The sequence below is a fragment of the Trichechus manatus genome, unplaced genomic scaffold (assembly GCF_000243295.1).
Source record: "Trichechus manatus latirostris isolate Lorelei unplaced genomic scaffold, TriManLat1.0 scaffold00090, whole genome shotgun sequence".
In the NCBI taxonomy this organism is placed as follows: domain Eukaryota; kingdom Metazoa; phylum Chordata; class Mammalia; order Sirenia; family Trichechidae; genus Trichechus; species Trichechus manatus.
The window spans coordinates 9,775,370-9,798,069 of NW_004444026.1; the positions used below are offsets into that span (position 1 = coordinate 9,775,370).

The window sequence follows — 22,700 nt, forward strand, 5'->3', positions numbered from 1 at the left end:
AAGAATCTAGAATTTACTATCTTTGTAACTTTGAGCAAGTTATTTCATCTTTCTGGATCTCTGTTTTCTCATAAATAAAATACTACTCATGTTGTTGTAGGGATAAGTGACAGATGCTGGTACCCAACCACCTGGAGACTGAAGGGAGCCAGCCCAGTGAATCCTTGCTGTGATAACCACTATGCCCAGGGCCTTTGGAGTTAGTCTGAGACCCAAGGGGGTAAAAGGAGCTAGTGTTAAGTCACCTTTAATCTGGGGGTGGACCTGGTAGGGGTTAGGCCCTAGGGGCTGGACCTTTTGCCCCTGCTCAGCACTCTTTCTGATCCCTTTCCAGGGTACTTCTTTTCCCCCCACTCTCCAGTCGCCTCCGGTACCTGATCCATAGAACAGCAGAGAATTTTGATCTCTTGAGCAGCTTCTCTGTTGGGGAGGGCTGGAGGAGGAGGACAGTCATCTGTCACCTGGACATCAGGTGTGTATCCCATCACCTTGGAGGGCCCTTAGCCATTCATTATGGGTGGTTGGGGTCAGCTCATCAGCCCCTGGGAGCGAAAAGTTTGTCAGAAACCAGGGCTGGGACCCCTAGGCTGCTTCCTCTATTCCTAGCCTAGTTGCTTAAAGTGAGTGTTGCCTTTTGCTTCAGCAGTGGAGTAGACGTGCATTGCCTGTGGCATTCACCTGACTCACATTCAGCTATACACCTTGAGTAGAAAAGAGAGCAAGGGAGAGCATTTAAGTAGCAAGGGTGAGTCTGCCCAACATTCCTCTCAGGGAGCTTGTGCCCAGAGAGAGCATGGAATGGTAGCAGCAGATCTGCTGATCTTCAGTCCTCTCACTTTCCATGTGGATCTTGCAGGATGAGCATCTTATCATAATGACTATGATCCTAGTGTTTAAAATTACATGTTTTCCTAATAATATAGTCCCTAAACGTAAGCATTTATCTCTCCTGGTGCTTAGCCAAAGATTTGGCTATCTCTAATTCAGTTTATAACTAAGGAAGGTGGGGAGCGAGAACTAGCTGCTTTGGACTTACTGAGAGATGGCATTCAGCCTCCAACACGATGCTTTTCTAAAGGATTTTCGTGGGTCATTTTGGCTTTGGTTTTGTCTTAATGCTGACCTGAGAGCCTCACGCCTGAATGAGAGATGGCTCCAGTAAACCATTTTCCTTTGGGCCTAAACAGCACTCTAATTTTCTCCCCTTGCTCTTGCTCCAGGCTGCCCAATTCAGATGGCCTCTCTGGCCCCTGCCGCCCTCCTGCCTCCCATCCTGGCAAGCACCGTGGTTCTCGGCCCAACTCGAACCAGGGAGCAGCTGCTGGTCCCCGAGGGGCACGGGCTGGCCGTTGGCATCGTGGACGCAAGCCAGATCAGGCTTTGTATGTGCCCCGGGTGCTGCGAAGGCAGGAAGAAGGGGCACCAACCCATGCCCCAGGCCTCAAGGGAGAGGCTCCAGCTGACTGTGTCCTGAAAGAGCCTGGAGATGTTGGTGCTGGGGACCCCAACTCTGATCAGGGACTCCCTGTGTTGATGGCCCAAGCAACAGAGGACCTAACAGGCTCAGGCCAGAGTTGTGAGAATGAGCCACTGCTGGACCCAGTTGGCAATGAGGCCCCAGGGCCTGAGAGTCACTCAGGAGAAGGAGATGGGTTGGAGGTAGCCAAACAGCTTGAGTCTAGCCTGCAGCTGAACCTGGCAGAGGGGAATGAGAGTCAGCTGGAGAAGAGCATGGTGGCAGAGGAGGAGGAGGAGGAAGAGGTGGAAGAGGAGGGTCGTGGCAGCTGCTCAGAGGACGATTACAGTGAGCTGCTGCAGGAGGTGATGAGGCTCTTAAGCCCGGAAAAGGGAGGGCGGAAGTGAGGTGGGTGTAGCTGTGGGTGGATGGGGACAAAGGGTCATGGTGTGGAGGGGTGGGGATGCGCCGTGGTGGGCAGGGATCCGTTAGGAAACGTAGGGGAGGAACGTGTGGACTTTGCCTGAAGGATTCAGGACGTGCACAGTGGAGAAGAAAGAGACCCAGGATATGGAGTCAGGAGGTGTGGATTTGTGGATTTGGGTCCCAAAGCAAGTATTTAGGAGCTGTTTGACTATGGACAAGTCATTTTGCTTTTCTGATTCATAGCTTCCTCACTGAAAAAAAACAGCTAATAATAATAGTACCTACATACATACTTCACAAGGTAACAGAGAGAATGTATGTGGAAGTGCTTCATAGGGTACTACAGGTAGTCCGCGACTTATGTTGGGGTTCTGTTTTGATGACTCCATCATAAGTTGGTTCTAACGGAAGTCAGAACCTCTTTTTTTAGTTTTCATTATTATTACCTTTTATTATCAGTATCAATAAATCCGATCTTTATTTGTCTTTGGCGATTGGCATGGGAATGATACTTGCTGCAACATTGCATGTAGTACACATTACTAACGATAAGATGTACAAAATAAAAAAGACGGTCGTAAGTGCATTTTGTTGTAACTTAAACACGTTGTAAGTCAGGGACAACCTGGACAAATGTCGGTCATGAAAATTACTTTTCTGCTTCAAGATTTGTCATGCAAATCTGATCTCCTCAGCACTGTGTGTCTGCCCCTGAGACTGGCTTGGGTGTTAAGTTGGGAGGGCAGACATTTTATTGCTATTTTATGGATGAGGAATGGATACTAGCAAGACTTGCTTAATATCATTAATAAGGGGAGAAAAGATCCTGAACTTGCTCAGCTCTGGCTCTTACTGACTGTGTAACTTTGGGCAAATCACTTATAGACCATCAGTTTACCCATCTGTAAAATGAATATATATAGTTTGGAGGATTATATGAAATATAACGTATGTAAGTGCTAATCACCCAGTGGGGACTCCATACAAGTAAGTTCCCTCACTCTTCTTGATCTCCCAGTTCAGTCTGCCACCATTTCCCAGGTCCCTGCCAGGTAGAGCTCCCATGGAAAGCCACCCTTGACTCTCCTTCCCTCCAACTCAGGAGCCTACAGAACTTTCGTGTGTGGTTTCGGAACCAATTGTTCGGAGCCCCTTGTGTCAGAGCTCCCCTTGCTGAAGGGTCTGATCTCTCCCAGATAACAGACAACTTGACTGAGAAGGAGATCGAAGTAGAGAAGATCTATGTGGACACGTCCTCCTTTGTAGAGGAGCTGCCTGGTGAGAAGGACCTGGGCCATGTGGTGGAGATCTACGGCTTTGAACCAGCACTCAAGACAGAGGACCTATTGGCAGCATTTTCTGAGTTCCAGTGAGTGCTGGCAGCGCTTCGGGGTGGGAGGGCAGGGCAGCAGAGGTGGGGTGCTTGCCTTTGGAGAGGAGCTAGAAGATCTTTTTGGGGTTGGGGACACTTGCCTTCCCTCTCTCCACCTACCTCACCCCCTCCCCTGCCCAGTGATCTAGAAAGAAAGGCAGCAAGTGGACGTGCTTGCTCTGGGCTCCGTGCACCTGGGCAGTTCAGCCTGCTGGCCATGACCGTAGGGAAGAGGAGAGCTGCTTTTTTGGTTGTGGATGTTCGCAAGGCCCTCGACCTGGTCTTGCTGTCACAGCAGCAACCTCTGTCCTGCCCTCCTGCTTGCACACACGCCTTCCAGGACCCAGGGGAAGTCTGGATCTCATGGCGATGGTGGGTAGCCCACTTACCTCCCCTTGCTCTGCAGCCCAGCCAGTCAGTCATGTGGCAGACAGGGCCATCTCTGCCTGGAGCTACTTCTGGGGTGAACTCGGCTTGAGCAGCTCAGTGGGGCTGAGACAGTATGGCAATGGGAGCTGGCAGGAATGGATTGAGAGACAAGACTGCCCTTCTCTGTTTCTCCAAATTCCCTTGACTCTAATCTCCTGCCTTGTCTCTTTGTTTCTTTCTTTTTTTTTTTCATTCTCTTTTTTCTTTCTCCATTTCCCCTGCTCTTCCTGCTTAGATTTTTAAAACCCTCTCTTCCTGGCTCTCTCTTCTGACTCTGTTTCCCAAACAGCCTTTCCTATCCCTCCCTAAATCTCAGCTGAGGGAAAACTGGAGGGGCAGCTGGGTGGGGCATGAGGAGTTCTTCTGTCTGCCCCTGAAGGTGTGGCTGGACTGGGGACTCCAGTGACTTCCTCAGCCAGGGAGAGCTGTGCCCCCAAAGGAGCTAAGTGGGAGACCCTGAGCTGCTTCTGGCCTATCATGGGCCCCAGAGTCATTGATGCCTTGCTGAGCAATAGGAGTAAAAGTTTACCAGGAGCAGTAACACTCATACTCTTATTTTGGTCCTATCCCCTTTTCCCACCACTACATAAACCCTTTGTCTGCAGTCTCAGACCCCACGCCCTTGGCCTGGCGGTGGGCATGCCTATGAGGAGCCCCTTCATCCTTGGCATCATGCCGTACAAGCCCTTTGAGTCCCAGCTTCTTTAGTCCTAGGAATCAGGGACCCACATGACATGCTAACAGGAGTGACATTTGTCTTTCTGAAGCAAACTATGGTTTTCAGAGGAAGTTCGCAGCAACTGGTTGTCTCCTTCTCTCGAGGAGGCTGGAACTTGTCTTGGACTTGTAGTGTTTGAGGGTTGGAGACGGGAGGGAACTTCCCCTTAGGATTCTAAGAGGAAAGTGCTTGGCCATTTGCTGTCATAACCACTCAGTTTCCTCTCCCCGCACAGAGAGAAGGGCCTCAAGATCCAGTGGGTGGATGACACTCATGCTCTCGGCATCTTTCCCTGCCTGGCCGCAGGTAATGTACCCTTTCTCTGATCACCACTGAGAGAGGATGGGCCCTTGGCACCCAGGGAGGATCTGTTTCCCTGTACGAGGATAGCCTGTCTCCAGCGTGCAGGCTAACTTGATCAGGCCGGCTCACGGGGCTCTGCTCCCAGCCAGCCTTGTCCTGAAGTCCCAGTGGGAGCAGAGAGGTGTAGCCCTGGAAGCTCACAGTAATAAATCTTTGGCCTTTCTTATTCACGTTCATGCCTTCAGTTTAAAGGGACGGATTTAGGTGACATTTAGCACTTGTCATGGGCCAATCCCTGGTTATTTCCACATATTAAATTAAACCATACAAAAGGGCCGTTTTTATGGGTCAAAATCATTCAGACACTGAGATTGTGGTTCAGACTAATGCATTCTCATTCAGTTTTCATGATGACTTCAAGACATAGGCCAGATCACCCCCATTTTACAGATGAGGAGACTGAGCTTCCTAGAACATCAGTGGTCTGTTCAAGGTTATGGAGCCTCTCTGTGTGAAAGCCAAGGACACCACCCAGGCCTCCTGACTGTAAAGCCAGTGTCCTGTCCGTCCCCGCCCTGCCGCCCAGCCACTTTTCCTGGGCTGCCCAGGGTCTGCTGCCCCTGCCACATCACTGCTCACCTCGGGTGTATAGTAACACCTTTGTGTTACTTGGCTTCTTAGAACCACAACCTTCTGAACACCAGAGCTGGGGGCAGCCCTGGCTGGTGTGGGTCTGGTCCTCCAGAGGGCCTGAAGTTGCAGAGAAGTGGGAGGCAGTATTTAGGGAGTAGGGGGAATGGGGTCTGGTGGGAGCTCGAACTCCAGAGGGAGCCCACTGAAAGGAAGGGAAGGAGAGGAGGTCAGAGGCTGCCCAGTGCTGTGGGAAGAAGGAGTACCAGGAGGGATGGGCCTTGGCTGTCTTGTTGGCTCTGCCACAAACTGCCCTGACTTCAGGTTCCTCATTTATAAAGCGGTGAGTGCGTGGGGCCCGGGCCTGTTGCTACTCTGACATGCAGTGTTCTGTCAGTAGCCTGAGTGCCACCCTGCAGGCCTCACTGTGTAGCATAACTCAGGACAGTGAGTGCCTGCTCCCTGAGGGGCTTGTGTGGTGAACAGAGATAGACTGTAAAGTCCAGGGATTCTGAAGACAAGGAGCTGCCTCTGCTGGTGTCAGAAGTGTAGCCTCACTGGTGTGGCCCGTAACCAACAACACAGGCCGGGGCATGGGGACGGGGGCCTGCAGAAGCTTTCTCATCTAAGAGCACGAGCGCCCCCTGCAGGCTCTGGGGGACAAGAGCAGTGTGTAGTGGTGTCTCTGGCCCAGCCCGAATGATGTCAGAGCAGCCCTGTCCCCAGGCATGAATGGGCTGCATGTTTTGGGTGACACCTGTGCTCCCAGGTCCTGAGGGGGCCTCATGCAGAAGAGGATATCTTCAGATCTGCTTTCTTTCCATAGCTGCTGAAGCCCTGTCCAGGGATTTCTCAATGCTCAAGATCCGGCCCCTCACACAGGGAAGCAAGCAGTCAAAGCTCAAAGCCTTGCAGAGGCCAAGTAAGGAGGCTGGGGTTGTGGCTGAGAAGGGTGTAAGTGTGTAAGCAGGTTTAGTTTGGGCATGGTGAGTCTTCCACTTCTGATTCATTCCCCACTTCCACATGTCTTTGCTCTTGGGGACCCCTGGCTGCAGCCAGTCCCACTCCCCAGAGGGCCTGGGGGCTGCCAGGAATGAGGGCCCTTCAGGGAATGGTGTTTACAGCCGCTGTTTCTGGTGGTGCTTTCCCGCAAACCCCCTCTGGGTATTGCTCAGGGAAAAGTTTGGCCTTTTTTCTATAGGGCCAGGGGCAGTAGAGTGAAAGGAGCTTGGGCCTTGGGGTTAGCCCTGGGTAGGGTCCTGGCTCTGTCACTTATTTAAATTGACCTTGAGCAGGTCACTTAATGTCTGTGAGTTGGTTTCTTTATTGTAAAATAAGCAGATGTGAAAGACTAGATGGGAGGATTGGATGAAATAGCATGAGAGACCTGCCTGGGATGGTGATGGGTACACAAGGGGCCAAGTAAGTGTTAGTTTCTTCCCCTTCCCTCTTCTCCTTCCAAAGAACATGAAAGATGTTTTCAGAGGCCAGTTTTCTGTGGCTGCGGAGGGCATCCACACTCCTGTGGATGGTAACTCGGCCTTTGTCCCAGGCTTGCTGGCAACGATAAATATCCTCTCTCTGGCTCAGAGTTCTAGGGTCCCATTCTGATTTAATTTCCCTTGCAGAAGACCCTAGAAAGCAGGGAGGTGGACAGGGTTAACCTCTCCCCACTTCCCTTTTACCGATGGAGCAACAAGGGTGCAGAAAAGGTGAGAGGATTGGGTCAGGTTCCACAGGGAGTCAGGAGCAGGCAAAGCTTGGAGGCCCCCATTGGGCCCCCTCTCACTAGCGTCTGGTCCCACCATGGCCCCACACACATAACGTTAAAGGTTGGCTGATGGCCGCAGCAAAGGCCTTGAATTCACATCCCCGTCCCATGGGGCTTTCCTTTTAGAGCTCCTGCAGCTGGCAAAGGAGAGACCACAGACAAATACGGCGGTGGCCCGGAGGCTGGTGGCCCGGGCCCTGGGGCTCCAACACAAAAAGAAAGAGCGGCCTGGGGTTGAGAATCTCCTGTCCTGAGGCAGCAAGCCCCACAAGCCTGGACCCACGCCCCAGGCACTAACTTGGCACTAACACCAAAAGCCTTTACAGACACCACAACAGCCCTGCGCAGGCCGGGATGATTGTTGGAACCTCACTGTGGGGCATGGTGGGCTTTAGTTTGGTCTACTTCTAGAAGTTGAGGAAAAATAAAAACTTCAAAGTTGTTATAATGTGATTACTTCAGAGTGTGATGGTCTGCCGTGGGACACTAGGGGGTGCTGTCGAATCTAGTTTAGCCTGGGGCTGCTGAAGAAATAGCTCGTTCTAGGAGCTTGGTTGGTCATTTTTTGCACAGAACCTGCCCAGTTTCTTGGGTGTCGGTTGCACCTCTTCTGTGACACCTGCCCAGTCTCCCCCAACAACTTGGGTATCCCAGCCTGCTGTCCTGTGCTGCACAGCAGCTGTGGGCTAATGGCCCTAACCTTTTGGGCTGGTCCTAGCGTTACCTGTCAGTACTGGTTACAGAAGGGCTCCTTGCAGAAATAAACATGAACAAAGCCAAGAGGTGAATCTGAAATGCGTGCCGTTTGATTCCTCACACTTCTGTGGGGCAGGGTTACAGTGCACTCATCTGGTTTGGGTAGAGTTCGTGCTGAGGTGGCTCTGACTGGCACTTTGAGGTCACTGCAGGCCCCTCTGGTTTGTGGGGCCCTAGCATGCTCTTGTGGCTCAGTGGTTAAGAGCTTGGCTGCTAACCAGAAGATTGGCAGTTTGAATCCACCAGTCACTCCGTGGAAACCCTATGGGGCAGTCTACTCTGTCCTATAAGGTCACTATGAGTCGGAATCAACTCGATGGCAGTGGGTACACGGGTATATGGTGTATGGTTTAGCATGCTCTTAATGCAAGTGGGGACCCTTTTGTCTTGGGGAGAACGGCTCTGCTTCTGGGCCCTCCACTCTCCCTGCTGGGGACTTTTACATTCTTTGTCACCACCCCCTTCCGTCAGAGCCCTTCTTGGTGCCTTTTTAGGAAACCTCTGTGATTGTCTCAGTGCAGATGTCCCGTCTGGTCCTAACACAGCTACTGTTAGGAAGAAGCCTGCTGAGGGCGTCCACGCTCTTGTAGAGCTCTTGTAGGTGGTAATGTGGCCTTTGTCCTAGGCTTCTTGGGAACACTAAATATCCCATCTATAGGTCAGAGTTAGAGTATTCCATCCTGATTTCTCTCCCCAAGGGTCCTGGAAAGAAGAGAGGTAGACAGGATTAACCTCTCCCCACCCTCCGACAAGTTTCTTTAAAAAACCATGGTTCTAGAAAGGTTATTACTGTTGTGTTTGTGTTGTTTTTTTGTCATCTCCTTAGACTGCTCTCAGAGGGCAGGAGTTGCTCCTTTTGTAGTCTGTATTGAATGAGGCCCCCTGTGGCCACACTGGGTCCCTGGGTGGCACAAATAGTTTGTGCTCATGAGAAAAGACCTGGCAATCTGCTTCTATAAAGATTACAGCCTAGGAAACCCTGTGAGGCAGTTCATCTCTGTCATATAGGGTTGCTATGAGTTAGAATCGACTTGACAGCACACAACTAACCTAAAGGTTGATGGCTTGAACCAGTGGCACCGTGGAAGAAAGGCTTGGAGATCGGCTTCTGTGAAGATTACAGCCAAGAAAACTCTATGGGGCTTCTACTCTGTAACACATGGGTCACCATGAGTCAGAATCAACTTGACTGCAATGGGTTTTTTTTTTTTCTTCTGGTGGCTACACTCACTGTACGGGACTTAGGAGCCCAGCTCTCCTTAGGGTAAAACCATAAGCTGACAAAGGGTATCAGAAGCTGGGCAGTTGCTAATAGAACATAGGAACCCTGCTACTCATTGGCTAGGTACAGTGGTTCAAATGAAACACAAGATGCATATCATAAATCTTTTATTTGAATTTTCAAGTATGTGTAAGTGTCTGTGATGACACACAGCATTTGCTGAGTGTCCTCATCACCCTGACCTTGGTTATAGCACCGTTGAATCCGTTACCCACAGAATTGAAACAACAGAAAGACAAGTCACTTACACAGGTGCGTTGGTTTTTCTTTTGAGCCATACTTACAAAGGCCTATATGCCCCAAGACGGATTACCCAATAAGCAAGGTACACAAGAGTTTAATTGTGCTTACTTACTAATCTGTAGTGTACCATTTCACACAAGCCCATGCGTAACTTTCTTACTGTAAGCCAGCGCATACTGTGCTTACTGGTTAATCCACCCCTATGAAATGCCACTAAATTACTTTGTGTTTCAAAGTCTGTGAAAATATAATAATGGTATCTTTAAAAATAAGAGGGCAAGGGGAGAAGCACCAAGGCTGAACTGACCTAATGGGAAATCATGTGGCAACATTATACGTGTGGCTATGATACACTAGAGTACAGGTACTTTGTTTAATTGGAAGAGAGGTTGAGATATTCAAGTTTGCTGGAAAAGACCTATGAGGAGGAAATGTGGGGTTCAGCCTGACCACCACGGGGGTAATAATGTGATAAGCTCACATCTGCCAACATGTAACTTAAGAAAATGGCCCCGTAGATGTTACTGTCTGGTGAGCTGGTAGTGTCAGATTCAGGATGGACTGTGGCTTCGATGGGACATGCTGATTCCAACCAGTCAGTGGCTGGAACTGTGTACCAGGGGTCCTGGGCCAGACTGGCTCTTGGTGCCTGTGGTGCTGCCCCACATCCCTGTGGACGAGCCCAGCCACAGCCCCCAGAGTTTTCCAGGCTCTGAACATCAGGCAGCAGCACCCAGCCAAAGGCAGGAGCACCCCCTTCCTCCGGAGGTTGGACATGACTGCAGGGGGTCGAGACGGGGTGGGAGCTCGGCGAGCGAGGGGGAATGTGGCGGCTGGTTGGGCGGACTGCAGCTGTTGGGGAAGGTCCCAGGGAAGATGCAGCGTGGCCTGAGGACAGGTGGTGATCTCTGATGATCCTCTACCTTGTGGAGAGCTGGTTAGTTATGAGTCCATTGAATTGTTCAAACTTCTTTTCCGTTTCTTCACTGTAGGAACCACCTGAGGGGTGGGAAATGGAGAAGAGTTTGGCAAACCAGATACTTGGCCCTGCCCAAGCTGGAGCAGTTGGCCCCAGAGAGCTCTCAAGCTCCCTTCCACCAGGCTGCTGGCTGGGGGCCGCCTCTCTGAGCCACAGGGCAGGGACTAGGTGCTCAGCCTCTCTAGGACCAGGCACGTATCAGGTACTCTGTAAAAGTTGAGTGAATGAACAAATAAATACAGTGCATTTCATTTTTACCTTCACCAAGAGTGGGGTCCATCACTTTTCCTGCAGAAGAGAAAGTTCTGCTTTTCCCTTTTGTTCCCTGAGTCATATAATCCACGGAAAAGGTTTCTTTATTGGAGATTTGGAAATAAAAGTGGTTTGCTAGCCTCTAGTTTTTGACAGAGGAAGACCTGATAGATGGAACGCATAAATTGCTGATGCCCATGATTTTGAGGTCACAAACATAATGAGTTGGTGACCTCAGTTCCAGCCCTTACATAGCTTTGGGGTCTGTTCTGGGCTGTCTCTCTCCCCTTAACCAGAGCTTGCTGTGAAAATTCAGTCACCATCCCAGCCTCTGTGTCCAAAACTTCATTCCTGAGCATGGAAATGAGATGCTGGCACCATTCCCCCCACGCTCTTTGCACAAATTAGGAGGCTGCCTCTGGTTCCTCGAGAAAGTAGGGCAGCTCTTGCCTGCTTCCTGGAGGATGGGCTGTGGGGAGGGGCAAGGTAGGCCTGAGGAGGGGTGGAGGCAGCCCTGGTAAGGAAGGGGCCTTACCTATGTGGCAGTTGTACATCCAGATGCGATGACCGTCGTAGCGGGCCCTGCATTTCATGATGTTGTTGGTGTAGTCAGATTCTGCAACCTCATAGTTGGGGTTGATGACAACCTGGGGAGAAGCAAGTTGGAGAAGGCTGCTGATTCCTCCCTCAGCCATCCTCCACCCTAGGCCTGGGGCTCCGCCAAGACAGCAGCCGAGCTTCCAGAACCCAATTGACCTCATGGAAGATACTGTAATCCAAGAGCAACTAAGGACAGGACTGGCCAGAGGGGAGTGTGTGGGTCCTGATAAAGTCCTTGGGGCAGACAGAGATGAGCATGGCCTGGAGGAGTGAGACCTCTGTATATCTGTCTGTATCATCTCTCTAAATGCAATTTATACACACACAGCTCCACCAAGAGTAGGCCTTAAAAAGGGGACTACCCTCTCTTGGGTGCTCTGAGAGGCTTGAGGTTGGTGTAGAGGCAGGAGTTGGAGTCTGGAGAAACCACGGAATAAGTTAAAGAGAAGGGAGCTAGGATGCAGGAAGTGGTAGAGTTGGGGCGGGGAGGACTGGGGGTGTGGAAAGTAGGCAGAGGGCTGCCCTGAGGAGTTGGAGGCTGGATGCTGGTCCTTGCTATGTGATTTTGCACGGGTTTCTTCTTCTCTCTGGGCCTTGGTGCTTCCTCTGTAAAATGATGGGTTGGACTAGGTAATCTTGAAGTTCCCTTCCTGGTCTAGCACCTGAGGTCTCGGACTGCTGTGGAGACTGCATTCCCCTTCCACCTCCTTTATTCTCATGTTGCCAGCTGAGAGGTTGTATCTCAAAGGAGCAGGAATAGAAAGGGCTATCATTTTGAAAGGTTTCTTTGAGGGGACAGAAAAGGGGATATTTGGGGTGAGGAACCTAGAAAACAAAGAGGAGGGAGGTGGGAGGACGAAGAGACAAAAGCTGTAGCTGGGCTGTGGCAAAGGTGTGGAGGACACAAACGACAGGCCTTTCCTCAGAGGACCCTGCTTAGTTGTTTGGAAGGCTGTGGTGGGGGGTGGGGAGGGAGGCAGGCTGCTAGTTACAGAACATTCTTTAGGTTTGTGGCTCACAGGACCTTTGTCTCCAGAAGGGCCTGCACATGACCCTTTGGCAGGCACACTGGCCTGACCAAAGAGATGCTGTAGGAAACAGGCCAGCAGGGCCCAAGTCCTGTATCCTGGAGGCATGTTTCTGGCCCTGCTTGCCGACCTATGGGAGGCCGTGTCCCACTTGTGGCCCTGACTCTTCAGCTAAGGCAGGTAAATGAATGTCCCACTCTGGGATAGCCTTTACTTTTCTTTGACCTCTTTTCTATGCAGCAACCCTTGTTGTCTCTCCCTTCCCCGCAGCACATCATAGCACAGAACTCCACCAGCTATCCTAGGCCTCAGGACAGTGCCACACATGCAGCTCCATCCCCACCACTCTGCCAACCCAGTGAACGTGTGGGGAAGCCAGGCAGCCTGGCGAGAAAGGGCCCAGAGGACAGAATGCGACCAGGGCTGTGTCCCGGAGCCATCAGGACCAGCTTGACTGAGTTGGGGCAGGGATGGCGGTGCTGAGGTATATGGTCTTTTCAGTCCCATCCAATTCTCACATCCTATGGCTCTTGTGAGGATCTGTGAGAAGTGGCTTTGGTTTCTTAGAAGAAAGATCTGCTGTGAATCCAGGATGTTGAGAATGAGGATAAAGAAAGGGTCCCAGGAACCTAGTAACAAATTCAGCCCTGCCTCTGAGTCTTTGCTCACAAGGCCGTATGCTGGGAAAGCCCTTCCTCACTGGCCAGCTCATTCCTCCCATTCCATCACAGGTACTGTTTTCTGTGATAAGGACGGTGGCCTGAGTTCACTTGGGAATGGAGAGGTGCCAGAGAGTTTCCAGGCCAGGGCCTTCACACTTCTAAAGCTCCCTGTCTGTCATAAGGGAGATACTCTTTTAGATTAATCAGAGGCATTAAATGCCCCTAATGTGTTAATTAGCTAATTATAGAGTTTAGAGGTAGAGAACACACAATGTAGAGTTGATGTGACTTGGGTTTGTAAAATGAAAATACTAGTAATGCCCCCTTCATTGGGGCACTGAGAATGCATTTATAAGGCTTAGGGAGTGCCTGGCACGTCATAAATATTCAATAAATCATAGTTGTTAATTAAGTAGATGGCATTTGTTAGAATACACAATGATAAACATTCACCCAGAAAAGTGGTAGCAAGCCTCAAATATAAAGCACCATGTGCCGTCTACGTGTACAGAGACATGGATATTCACTTTTTAAAATAAAGAACACACTGCTCTTTGCTTGGGCCTCTCCAAGTCTGTGGTTCTGGGCTTGTGGGTGGAAAAGTCTTGGCTGTCTGATTTCCACCCTCTGAAATTGCCCAGGAAACCTTCCAAAGTCCTGCTGTGGTCAGTTCTCTGCAGGTGTTGCTTCTTCAGAGGGCTGCCTGGAGGGTGGGGACCGAGGCCCAGGCCTCGAGCTGGCTGAATGCCACTTTGGGAAAGCTTTCAAAGCAGAATGACATACTTCTGGTATCCCAGTTTGCCACCCAACTGGGCAAAGCTGAAAGCAAGATGGGTGGGGATGTGGGAGAGGATGAGAGGGTGAATTGAAGCCACAGGTGGCAGAAATGCACACCTGCATCAGGAGGGAAACACTGGGATACGGAGACATGGTGCCCCCTACAATCGCATCCCACCAATTAGGGCCCTGGCAGGAGCAGGCCAGAGTACCCTGGGGACAGAGTATGTGGAAGCCCTGAGACGTCCCCACAAAAACAGGCACTGGGAAAGGCTGTCTCACGTGTTTGACATTATGCCATTATAGATTCATTTCTTTGCATTGAGGATTGTCCTCTCTGCAGATCCTTTTTCATGATGCAGATATTTCTGGGAGAGGCTAGTCACAAACACTTGAGAATGAATGGCTTCTTATGGGATTACTTTCTGCTGGGACAGCACAGACCCAAGGCAGGGTGAGGGCACTGGAGACTTTGCGGTAGGGGTGAGAATGCAGCTCTAAAGAAGGTAAAAGGTGTGGGTTGCCTTAGACTCCGTGGGACAAATTCTGGCCTGAAGACCAAATCTGGCCTCCAGATGTGTTTTAATTTGCAAGCACCAGGTGTTAACTGAATTGAATGCAAATGTCGTAGGCCTATCTAGTCTCCCACTGACCCCACCACTCCCTATTTCTCACACCCCTCATGCCTTCCGTGGTATATCTAGGGTATTGAACCGGCCCTGGACACCAGGTGCCACTGAGCAGTTTCTATTAACCCGGTGTGGCCCAACGTCCTTCCTCAAGCATGGTAATATGTTAATTAAAACATTAATGAGCTTGACTTATATTTTTGAGTTGATATTATGGTAAAGTTATTTAAAAAGGGTGTCAGACGGGTGCAATTTCAGTGCTTGCCATTGGTGTTGTTAGGTGCCAGCAAGTTGGTTCCGACTCACAGCAATCCTATAGGACAGAGTAGAACAGCCCCATAGAGTTTCCAAGGAGCAGGTGGCAGATTTGAACCTGCCGACCTTTTGGTTAGCAGCCGAGCTCTTAACCACTATGCCACCAGGGCTCCATGCTTGCCATAGGATCCACTTTCTGTAGATACACCGCTGGCAGTACTGAGTTAATAGAAACTGCTCAGTGGCGCCATGCTCCAGGGCCAGTGCAATACCTGCCATACCCTAGTTACGCCTCCGCATGCCTCACACACTTAGGTTACCTGATTGCTCTTGATGGCCTTTGGGTGTAAGTGTGGGGTGTGGGGAAGGGCACTTTAGACAGCCTGCCTCCATGCTCCAGTCTCAGCACCAACAGGAAGGAGGCTGCCTCCCCCGTCCCTGGGCCAAAGGCCATCCTCCCATCAGCAGGGCCTGGAGCCCCTCCCCAACCCCTCACCTGGAACAGGTATTCTCCAGGGGGCACGTCGGTGATGTCGATCCACTGGCAGTCAATGTCGTGGCGGTACATGTCCCAGCAGCCCATGGTGATGCCCTGCTCGCCAAAGTTGGCACACTCATAACTCTTCTGGATGTCTGCAGGCGGGGGTGGCAGGAAGCCCGTCACTGTCCACCCTCGACCTCACCATCAGTGCTCCTTCCTTTGCCCCATGCTGCCTCTCTCACAGAGTGCCCGAACCATCCTGCTGTGTGTGCTCTTCCCAGACCCATGCCCATAGCAGCCCTCTGCCCTGCCCCAAAGCCGCCCAACCTCGGCTTCATCTGGGCTCGGCAGCCTAGCCCAGCTCTGTGTGAGTTTATAATCTGCTCTGATTTAAATGGAACTCACCCCTTTGATTCCCACCCATCTTCCTCCATCCCCTCAAGCCTGGTTCAAGTTCCCCCTCCTCCATGGAGCCTTCCCTGACCACTTTAGTCCATCCCCCAAGCCTTTCTGTGAAACCTTGACACTTATTGTCTGTGCCATTAGCCTGGGAATTAATGTGTATTTATCTGGGAAAGCTCTTACGTTTATTAGTTAGCTTAATGTGAGTGTTCTTTTGGTTCCCTCCTCTGGAATATCAGCAATTCGAGTAGGTTCATGTGTGATTTATCTGTGACCCTTACTGGGTCAGCATGCTGTCTGGCACATAGTAGGCGCTCAAAAACTGTTTGCTGTTTGATTTTGCAGCAGGTCAGTGGACTGCTCCAATGAATAACTAAACACACGTTTACTGGGAAGCTACTATGTTGGGGCACTATTCTAGGTGTTGGGTACACCAAGAAGAATCCATGTGTTTGCTCTTGAACAGCCGTCAGTCATGTCAGTATGGCAAACACGTCATCACAGTGCAGGAATGGGGCCCTACTAGAAGTGTGAGCAGAGTGCTGCCTCAGCCTGGGGGAGTCTGAGAACCTCAGAGGGGGTCATTTGAGCTTGGACCTGAAGAGTCAGGTGGGGTATGGGTCAATTGGCAGTGGTATATGTGGGAAGAAAGGTTTGTGGCAGCCAGACAGTGAGGGGTATGTGTATCAAACTAAAGGGTTTGGACCTTACCCTGGAGACCATGTGGACTAGCAGTTTCTATCAACACATCTCTGGGGGATCTTTCATAACCAGGCCTTCCCACACCCTGCAGCCCCAGGCTGTAGTGTGGAAGGCCTCAGAGATCCTTCTGTCTACGGTTGGACAAACAAAGGCCCAGAGTAAAGAAAGGTCATGTGGAGAGTGAGTGGTACCCAGGACCAGGGTGACAGAGTCCAGAGTCAGGCCTGGGCTCTGAGCCAGGTGGGCATGGAGGGAGCATGGAGTCCCTCTGAAGTTCCCACCCCCCTGCCCACAAGGATACCTCCTTCACACTCTGTGTCCTCCAAGCAGAAGCTGGCCTTGTGGCCCTCTGCCACCTTGGTGCCATTGAGGTTCAGCAGGTCGTAGTGGGTGAATACTTCCATGCTGTGGTAGTGCCTGAGAGCGAGAGAACGGGCCTGGAAGGTCAGTTTCTGGAGCAACTGCTGCCCTAGCTGGCAGCTTGCCTCCGGGAGTACCTAGAGCAGCATGGTCCAAATTGTGGCCAGGCCGCAAGAGGGGTGGGCAACAGGAGCCTGGGGAAAGGGAGGACAGAAGCAGAAGCTGGTGAAGGTGGTGCTTAAGCAAGTAGGCTCTGGAGCTGACTTCACCTTCAACCTACTTCACCTAGGTTCTCTCATCAGCTAAGTGGGAATAATAATATCCATAATTCATGGGAGAGTTGGGGGTATTAGTGAGGTAAACTCAATAGCACAGGGCCTGGTGTACAATAAACTCAATAAATTAAACTATTGTTTTTAAAAAGCAGGGACGTTCCTTTAGCTCTCAGTTGGAATTCATAGCCCATTACTCCTTTGCAAACTTTCTTCAGATTAATAAAAATCAGATTTCAATGTCTTCTTAAAACTTTTTAAAGTGGGAATATGGTAGGAAAGGAAAGAACAGAAAGAAAGAGGGGTATGTGGAGTAAGAGGGAGAGGTGAGAAACAATAAACATTAATAAACAGGGCATGTATGCTGAGTATGAGACAGTGCACACCAGTGACAGACAGGAGAGAGGATCTTAGCTGACCTAAGGAGCCTGCAGCTCCCCTCTTGGGCTCTGGAGGGTGCAGATCAGCCCAGCAGCTGGGCAGAGAGCCTAATGAGCAGCAGGAAGCCTGTGTTCCTTGGCATTGAGTACATACAACGAGGGAAAAGACAACTCTTGAGGCCCTGTGGGAAGGTGAAGTGAGTCATTCTCAGAGAGAGACACAAAGTGCTAGTGTAAGGAGGTGCATCCCTTGGGTGCTCTGGAAAGAAACAGAGGAGGGGGAGGACTTGTGCAACTGGCGCTCTTCATCTGGCAGATAGTTTACATAACCATGTTCCTTGTCTTCACTTGTGTGGAATCGAGAACAGATGCCGGTTCTTGGAAAGTGATGTGTTTGGTTCGGAATAAACAAGGGGAAACATGGCTGCCATGTGTTGCTGTGGGGCCTTCCTGAACCTCTCGGTGGGCTTGGGGCAGGCCCAGGGCTGAAGGAACCATCTTTTCTTTAGCCTGAGCCTAAGTTGCAATGTGTGTGTCACAAGCATCTGCAACTATTCAGACACGCTTGTGTCTGTCATTACATGGACATTTGAAACATGGGAAAACTGAAGAGCAAGGTATCAAGGCATGGGGAGCAGAGTCACTTGTTTGGTTTATGTGTGACCTGGGTTTCCTCCTCAGTAAAGAGGGCATAATATTACCCAGTCTTAGTGGCGTTGTAAGAATCGAATGAGATAGATCACATAAAATACCTAACGTGTGGCTTGTAATGGAGGGAGTACTCACTACCTGTCAACTTTCTCTTTATTCTTATTACTCCTGTTCTTCCCAGGCCAGCATTAGCTTCCTTACCTCCCAGGCCTCATGCGGTTGTCACAGACTCCCTACCCCAGTATATGGGAGTAGAGTGCAGAGGGAAGAGGGGAATTAAAAGGATAGGTTTTCTGAGAGGAAATTAGAGGCTCATTTTTCTTCCTCCTGTGTTTGCTTGTGCTAAAAATAATACCAGAAGCTCCTAAGTTGGGCTTTCCCCAGGTCACTCATGTTTCTGGGTAAAATGGTACTGTGCCAGGGGCTCACTAAGAATATTCAAAAGGAGGCATTTTGTGGCAGATGAGGAGATGACTTTGAAAGCATCTATTTTGGCTTCTCGAAGGAGCAAGATGAGACATGAGGTCTGACTCATTGCCTAAAAAATGTCTGCATCATTCAGAGAGGGGCTTATGTTACCATGTTTACTGACTGGAAAGACTGAAGAGAAATAGGTTTATGTTTCGTTGTCTAAACAAAATTCAGACGGAGTCCACAGATGGACTGTTGCAAGGCTGACCTTGTCCCATTCCTCCTGCCTCCTGTAGACCTGATTTAAAATTCTTCCTTGGCTCTTCACTTTTTCCTTCTGTGAACACTGGGCGGGAAGCAGCTGGTTTAGAGCCTATTTTAGCTAGCTTCTGTCCTGGAGCCCCTGTGCTTCACCTCTCAGGCAAACGTGGACATCACCTGGGGCCACATCTTGCTCCCAATTGGGTGGGTGGAGAGCCTCGAAGCACCCCCTACTTCTCCACACACTCCCCAGGAAATACAGACCGGACACTGGGAAGATGGGAGGGAGCGTCCTGATAATGAAGATACGCTTACTTCCTCTTCCCAGGCTGAGGTGTCCTGATCTTTGGAAGTCTAAGAGAAGACCTGATCCATGGGGTAGAGATCAGGAAATATAGACTTGGAAAGAAATTCCAGAACACTAAAAACAGAGTGAATAGCCTGACACTCGATGGGGTCGTTCTAAACTGGGTAAAAGGAACACGGAAGTCATTATTCTAAGACATAGTACTAGTCGAGGTAGGAGGTGTTGGATGACAGAAAAAGCTAGTTCAGAGAAAGATGAGGGGGTTGGTTTGTTCTTTATTATCTTAGGTCTTTGAGAGCCTAAATAAAACTTTTAGAGAATAGGTGTACTTTGTGGCGGAGATTTTTTTGCTCTGTATCTTTTCCCACAGAGTTCCTGGGTGGTCCAAATGGTTAATGTGCTCGGCTCCTAACTGAAAGGTTGAAAGTTCAAGTCCACCCAGAGGCATCCTTGGAAGAAAGGCCTGGTGATCTACTTTAGAAAAATCAGCCATTGAAAAACCCTGTGGTGCTTAGTTCTACTCTGACACATTTAAACTTGCTGAGCAGCCTCAGCCACACCCAGCCATATGTCCCACACCCAACATGCCTGCTGGTGCCTCCGGAATGGACACTTCCGGCCAGTGCTCTGCTGAGGCTGGGGCAATGCTCTCATCCTCCTGAGCTCTTCTGGAGGACACCGAGCATGTTTTCCAGTCCCAGGGGTGCTGCCACACAGGGGCAGGGCCCTTCTGCTTGCTCTGCCGAACACCCCCATGTGCTAGCAGCCCCCAGGGAGGAACAAAGCCCCAGAGATGTGATGTGGGCCTCAGATTGGCTAACAGAGGCCCACATCACATCTGCGGGGCTTTGCCCCTCCAGGGGGCTGCTCAGCACATGGAGGAGTCAGGGCGGAGCAAGCAGAAGTCTCCCCTTTGTTGTAGTGCAGGCATCTTTCCCAGACTCAGAGGGAGGCTGTTACCTCTGTGCCTCTGCCTCCCTGTTTCTCCAGCTCCCGTCTCCTCACCCAGGGCTTCCCAAGGAAGGATGGGCTGAGCCTCTGGAGCCTTAGAGGCAGAGAGCCAGGAGGGGCAGGCTGCCCAGAACCCTGGTGAGGAACTGCACCCGGCTTTTTCTGGCCCCTGTTAAAGGCTGTGACAGGTGTGCCCTAGCCCCTGGGCACAAGAAGCAAGAGGACCACCAAGATCATCAACCAAGGACCAGGATGCATATGAAAGACATTGACTCTGAGGACATTTTACTCTATTTCTGGTTGGCTAGAAAATTCTCAAGGGTATCAATCTTTTTGTTTCATCTTAGGGCTTTCAAAGAACACAACTCTGTTCCTCTTTGTCACATGAACTAAATTGGAAATGAGAGTTTTTGCCATTCACACTAATTTGAGCCAGCAGTTCTCAACGTGGGCTCCACAGATGGGCTTCAGAGTGTCTGTGAATCTGCTGAAATAGTATGTTAAGTCTTCTAGATCTTTTTTTTTTGAGGGGAAGAAGGGCCAGCTCTCATCTGACTTCCAAAGGGACTCAGAGGTTTGGGGCCGGAAGCCCTGTCGAAAGGTCCTTCCACAGAGCCTGGAGAAATCACAAGGAGCTCTGGAGGCCAGGTAGTCAGCTTACCCTTGGATCTTATGGCCATAGTTTCTCAGTGATACGGCCCAGGAGGGGGAGGCTTGAAGGGACATATGCTTAGCCAACATGTTCCCTCCTACTTATCCCTCCCAAGTCATTGACTGGAACATCTGTATGCAAAGAAATAGACCACGGCGGTGGGGGGGGTGGTCAGTGTTCCCGGGGCCCCAGACCAGAAGAAGCACTTCAATGATGTCACCATGAGACTATTCTTAGAGGAGTGTCCGATTCCTTGCCGAGGACATAAGTGTATGTCCCAAGGGCACGCCTACCATGCAATCTCTGGGTGGGCCGCCATATGTAGGGCAGAGATGCAATTATCCTCGACCTATCGACCCATAGGCAGCGTCAGCCCCTGCAGACCCAGGGCTCCACACGCGTCTTCACTAAAGGAGATCAGGCACCAATATTGTCATGACTTTAATTTTACTCTTTGACTTACATCCTGAAGAGGACCGACATGCTTCTGTATAAAGGCCAAAAATTATTTAGCTAATTCAGACTTTCAGAAAATGCAGATAATAATTATAAAGGAAAAACAGCCCCCCACTCCAAATTATATAATGGTCCTTTCTTTTGAAGTAGGTTGTACAACTGTATCCCAAAACTGACTGGAATATGATGAGGCCAAAAGTTGTGACATGAAAAAGAAGCCAAAGATGGATTTCTGATTAAGATTCAGCAGAGATAAGAGAAAGAACGTACGTTGGAGTCAGACAGGCCCGAGTCAGGATCCCTGCTCTGCAGCTTCTTGTGTATTCATGGGTAAGCTGCATAAACTCCGAGCCTCCATTTCCTTACCTGTAAAACGAGGACTAGTAGATGTGCCTGCACTTAGAAGGGGGTCAGTAAGTGTTAATTCTTCTGCCCCTACAGTGGTCACCACGTTTTGGAGCTGGAAGGAAGCCTAGAGGTCGTCTAGCCAGGGCCCCTCAGACTTTATCGTGCACACAGTCACCTGGGGACCCTGTTAAAATGATTCATAGCTCTGCAGCGGGCCTTGGGATTCAGCATTTCTCAGGCTCTCAGGTGAGACTGATACTGCTGGGCCATGGACCTCACTTTTAGAAGCCGGGATCTAGCACAAACAAATGCTTTGTTTTCTAGGGGTGCTATCTGAGGCATGGAGAAGGGAAATCACTAAGCCAACATCTGTGGACCCTCCAGGGCTGTTCCTTCTGGGTTAATGGCAGAGGCCTCCCTCCCTCCCTTTTCTATAGTGTGCTTGCTTCTGCTCCCTCTACCTGTCCAGCTCGTCTCAGCAGGAAACTATGAACAGGCAGCCATAGCAGGCTCTGGATTAGATAAAGAGTCAAGGCCAAAAAAAAAAGAAAGAAAAGAGTAAAGGCAGGAGGATGAACAGGGTGGCTTCTGTGGGCTCTAGCTAGAACTAGTGCTAAGATCTCACTCTCTTCTTGCCTAGGATTTATAGCACTAGGATCCTATCCACACACTGACAGAGCTGGCAGGGACATTAGAGGTCCCGGGTGATGTGGCCCAGCTGGCCTGACATCATGCAGCTGGTTAAATACACATCTGCGTTTAAAGACCAGGTCTTGTGACTCCTGAACTAGCACTCCTGCCTCCACACCCACTGTCTTCCTACAGATATTTCAAGTTTATACTGCTGTTTAAAATACATTTTTAAATAAAATTAGAAGCGAACAATTGCAGAACCCGAAAGCACCCTGAAGAACATGCACTTGCTGTAGGGAACAACTTGGAAAACACTGCAGGTTAACAAAGTGGGCACTGGGTGCTCGCAGCAAAGAGAGTGTCCCGACAGTAGAGGCGTTGGCAGGAAGAACAGGGCTCGGGGCATGTGAGGTGGGCCAGGGGAGTTGGGAGTGGAGAATGGCGTCAGTAAATGTGGAAGGCCAGTGTGGATGACTCACTCCAACTTAGGAAAACCATTCTGCTGGACTGTGTGGCCTCTTGGCTCTAAGTGACCATGGTGGTTCTGAATCCCCCTTCTGTGGCCCTGCTGGATGTCAGTCTGGGGCAGCTTGGTGGCAGTGGAAGGGGGACTCACCTATGGCAGTCGTGCCAGATCCACGCATGGCGGCCGTTCTTGGGTCGGAAGTCAGACTGGCCGTTGTTGTAGATCTGGGAGGAGAAGCGCAGAAGGCGGCGGTAACCCGTGGTGGGGTCTGTCTGGGCGGCTGAGGCTGAGAGGCAGTTCTCCTCCATGGCACACTGGAGCATGAACATGGGCCGGTCTTCCAGGTAGGTGGTCTGCTGGACTGTCTCTGCGCTGAGGACCAGGTCAGGGGCGGCTGGG

General features: G+C 50.5%; 2 protein-coding genes across 5 annotated transcripts in view; one reads left to right on the plus strand and one right to left on the minus strand.

The window, feature by feature from the left end:
- Positions 1-325: 325 nt before the first annotated feature.
- R3HCC1 (R3H domain and coiled-coil containing 1) lies at positions 326-7,536 on the plus strand. Of its 2 annotated transcripts, XM_023736689.1 has the most exons (6): positions 326-472; positions 1,221-1,821; positions 3,079-3,251; positions 4,637-4,707; positions 6,161-6,256; positions 7,232-7,536. In XM_023736689.1, exons 2-6 carry the CDS (start codon positions 1,534-1,536, stop codon positions 7,357-7,359), a joined length of 756 nt encoding a protein of 251 aa, XP_023592457.1. In that variant the 5' UTR covers positions 326-472; positions 1,221-1,533; the 3' UTR covers positions 7,360-7,536. The 2 variants fall into 2 exon arrangements, with proteins under 2 accessions (XP_023592457.1, XP_023592456.1); XM_023736688.1 differs by lacking the exon at positions 326-472 and having other exon boundaries at positions 1,104-1,821.
- Positions 7,537-10,305: 2,769 nt separating this feature from the next.
- LOXL2 (lysyl oxidase like 2) overlaps positions 10,306-22,700 on the minus strand; it is a 74,728-nt gene continuing 62,333 nt past the window's right edge. For 2 of the 3 annotated variants that reach the window (XM_004382156.1, XM_023736692.1), the window contains exons 9-13: positions 22,452-22,695; positions 16,455-16,570; positions 15,065-15,201; positions 11,153-11,264; positions 10,306-10,385 (exon numbers count right to left, since the gene is read on the minus strand). In XM_004382156.1, coding sequence (XP_004382213.1) covers positions 10,306-10,385; positions 11,153-11,264; positions 15,065-15,201; positions 16,455-16,570; positions 22,452-22,695 — 689 coding nt within the window. The remainder of the gene's footprint in view (positions 10,386-11,152; positions 11,265-15,064; positions 15,202-16,454; positions 16,571-22,451; positions 22,696-22,700) is intronic. The other variant, XM_023736690.1, reaches the window with a different exon arrangement.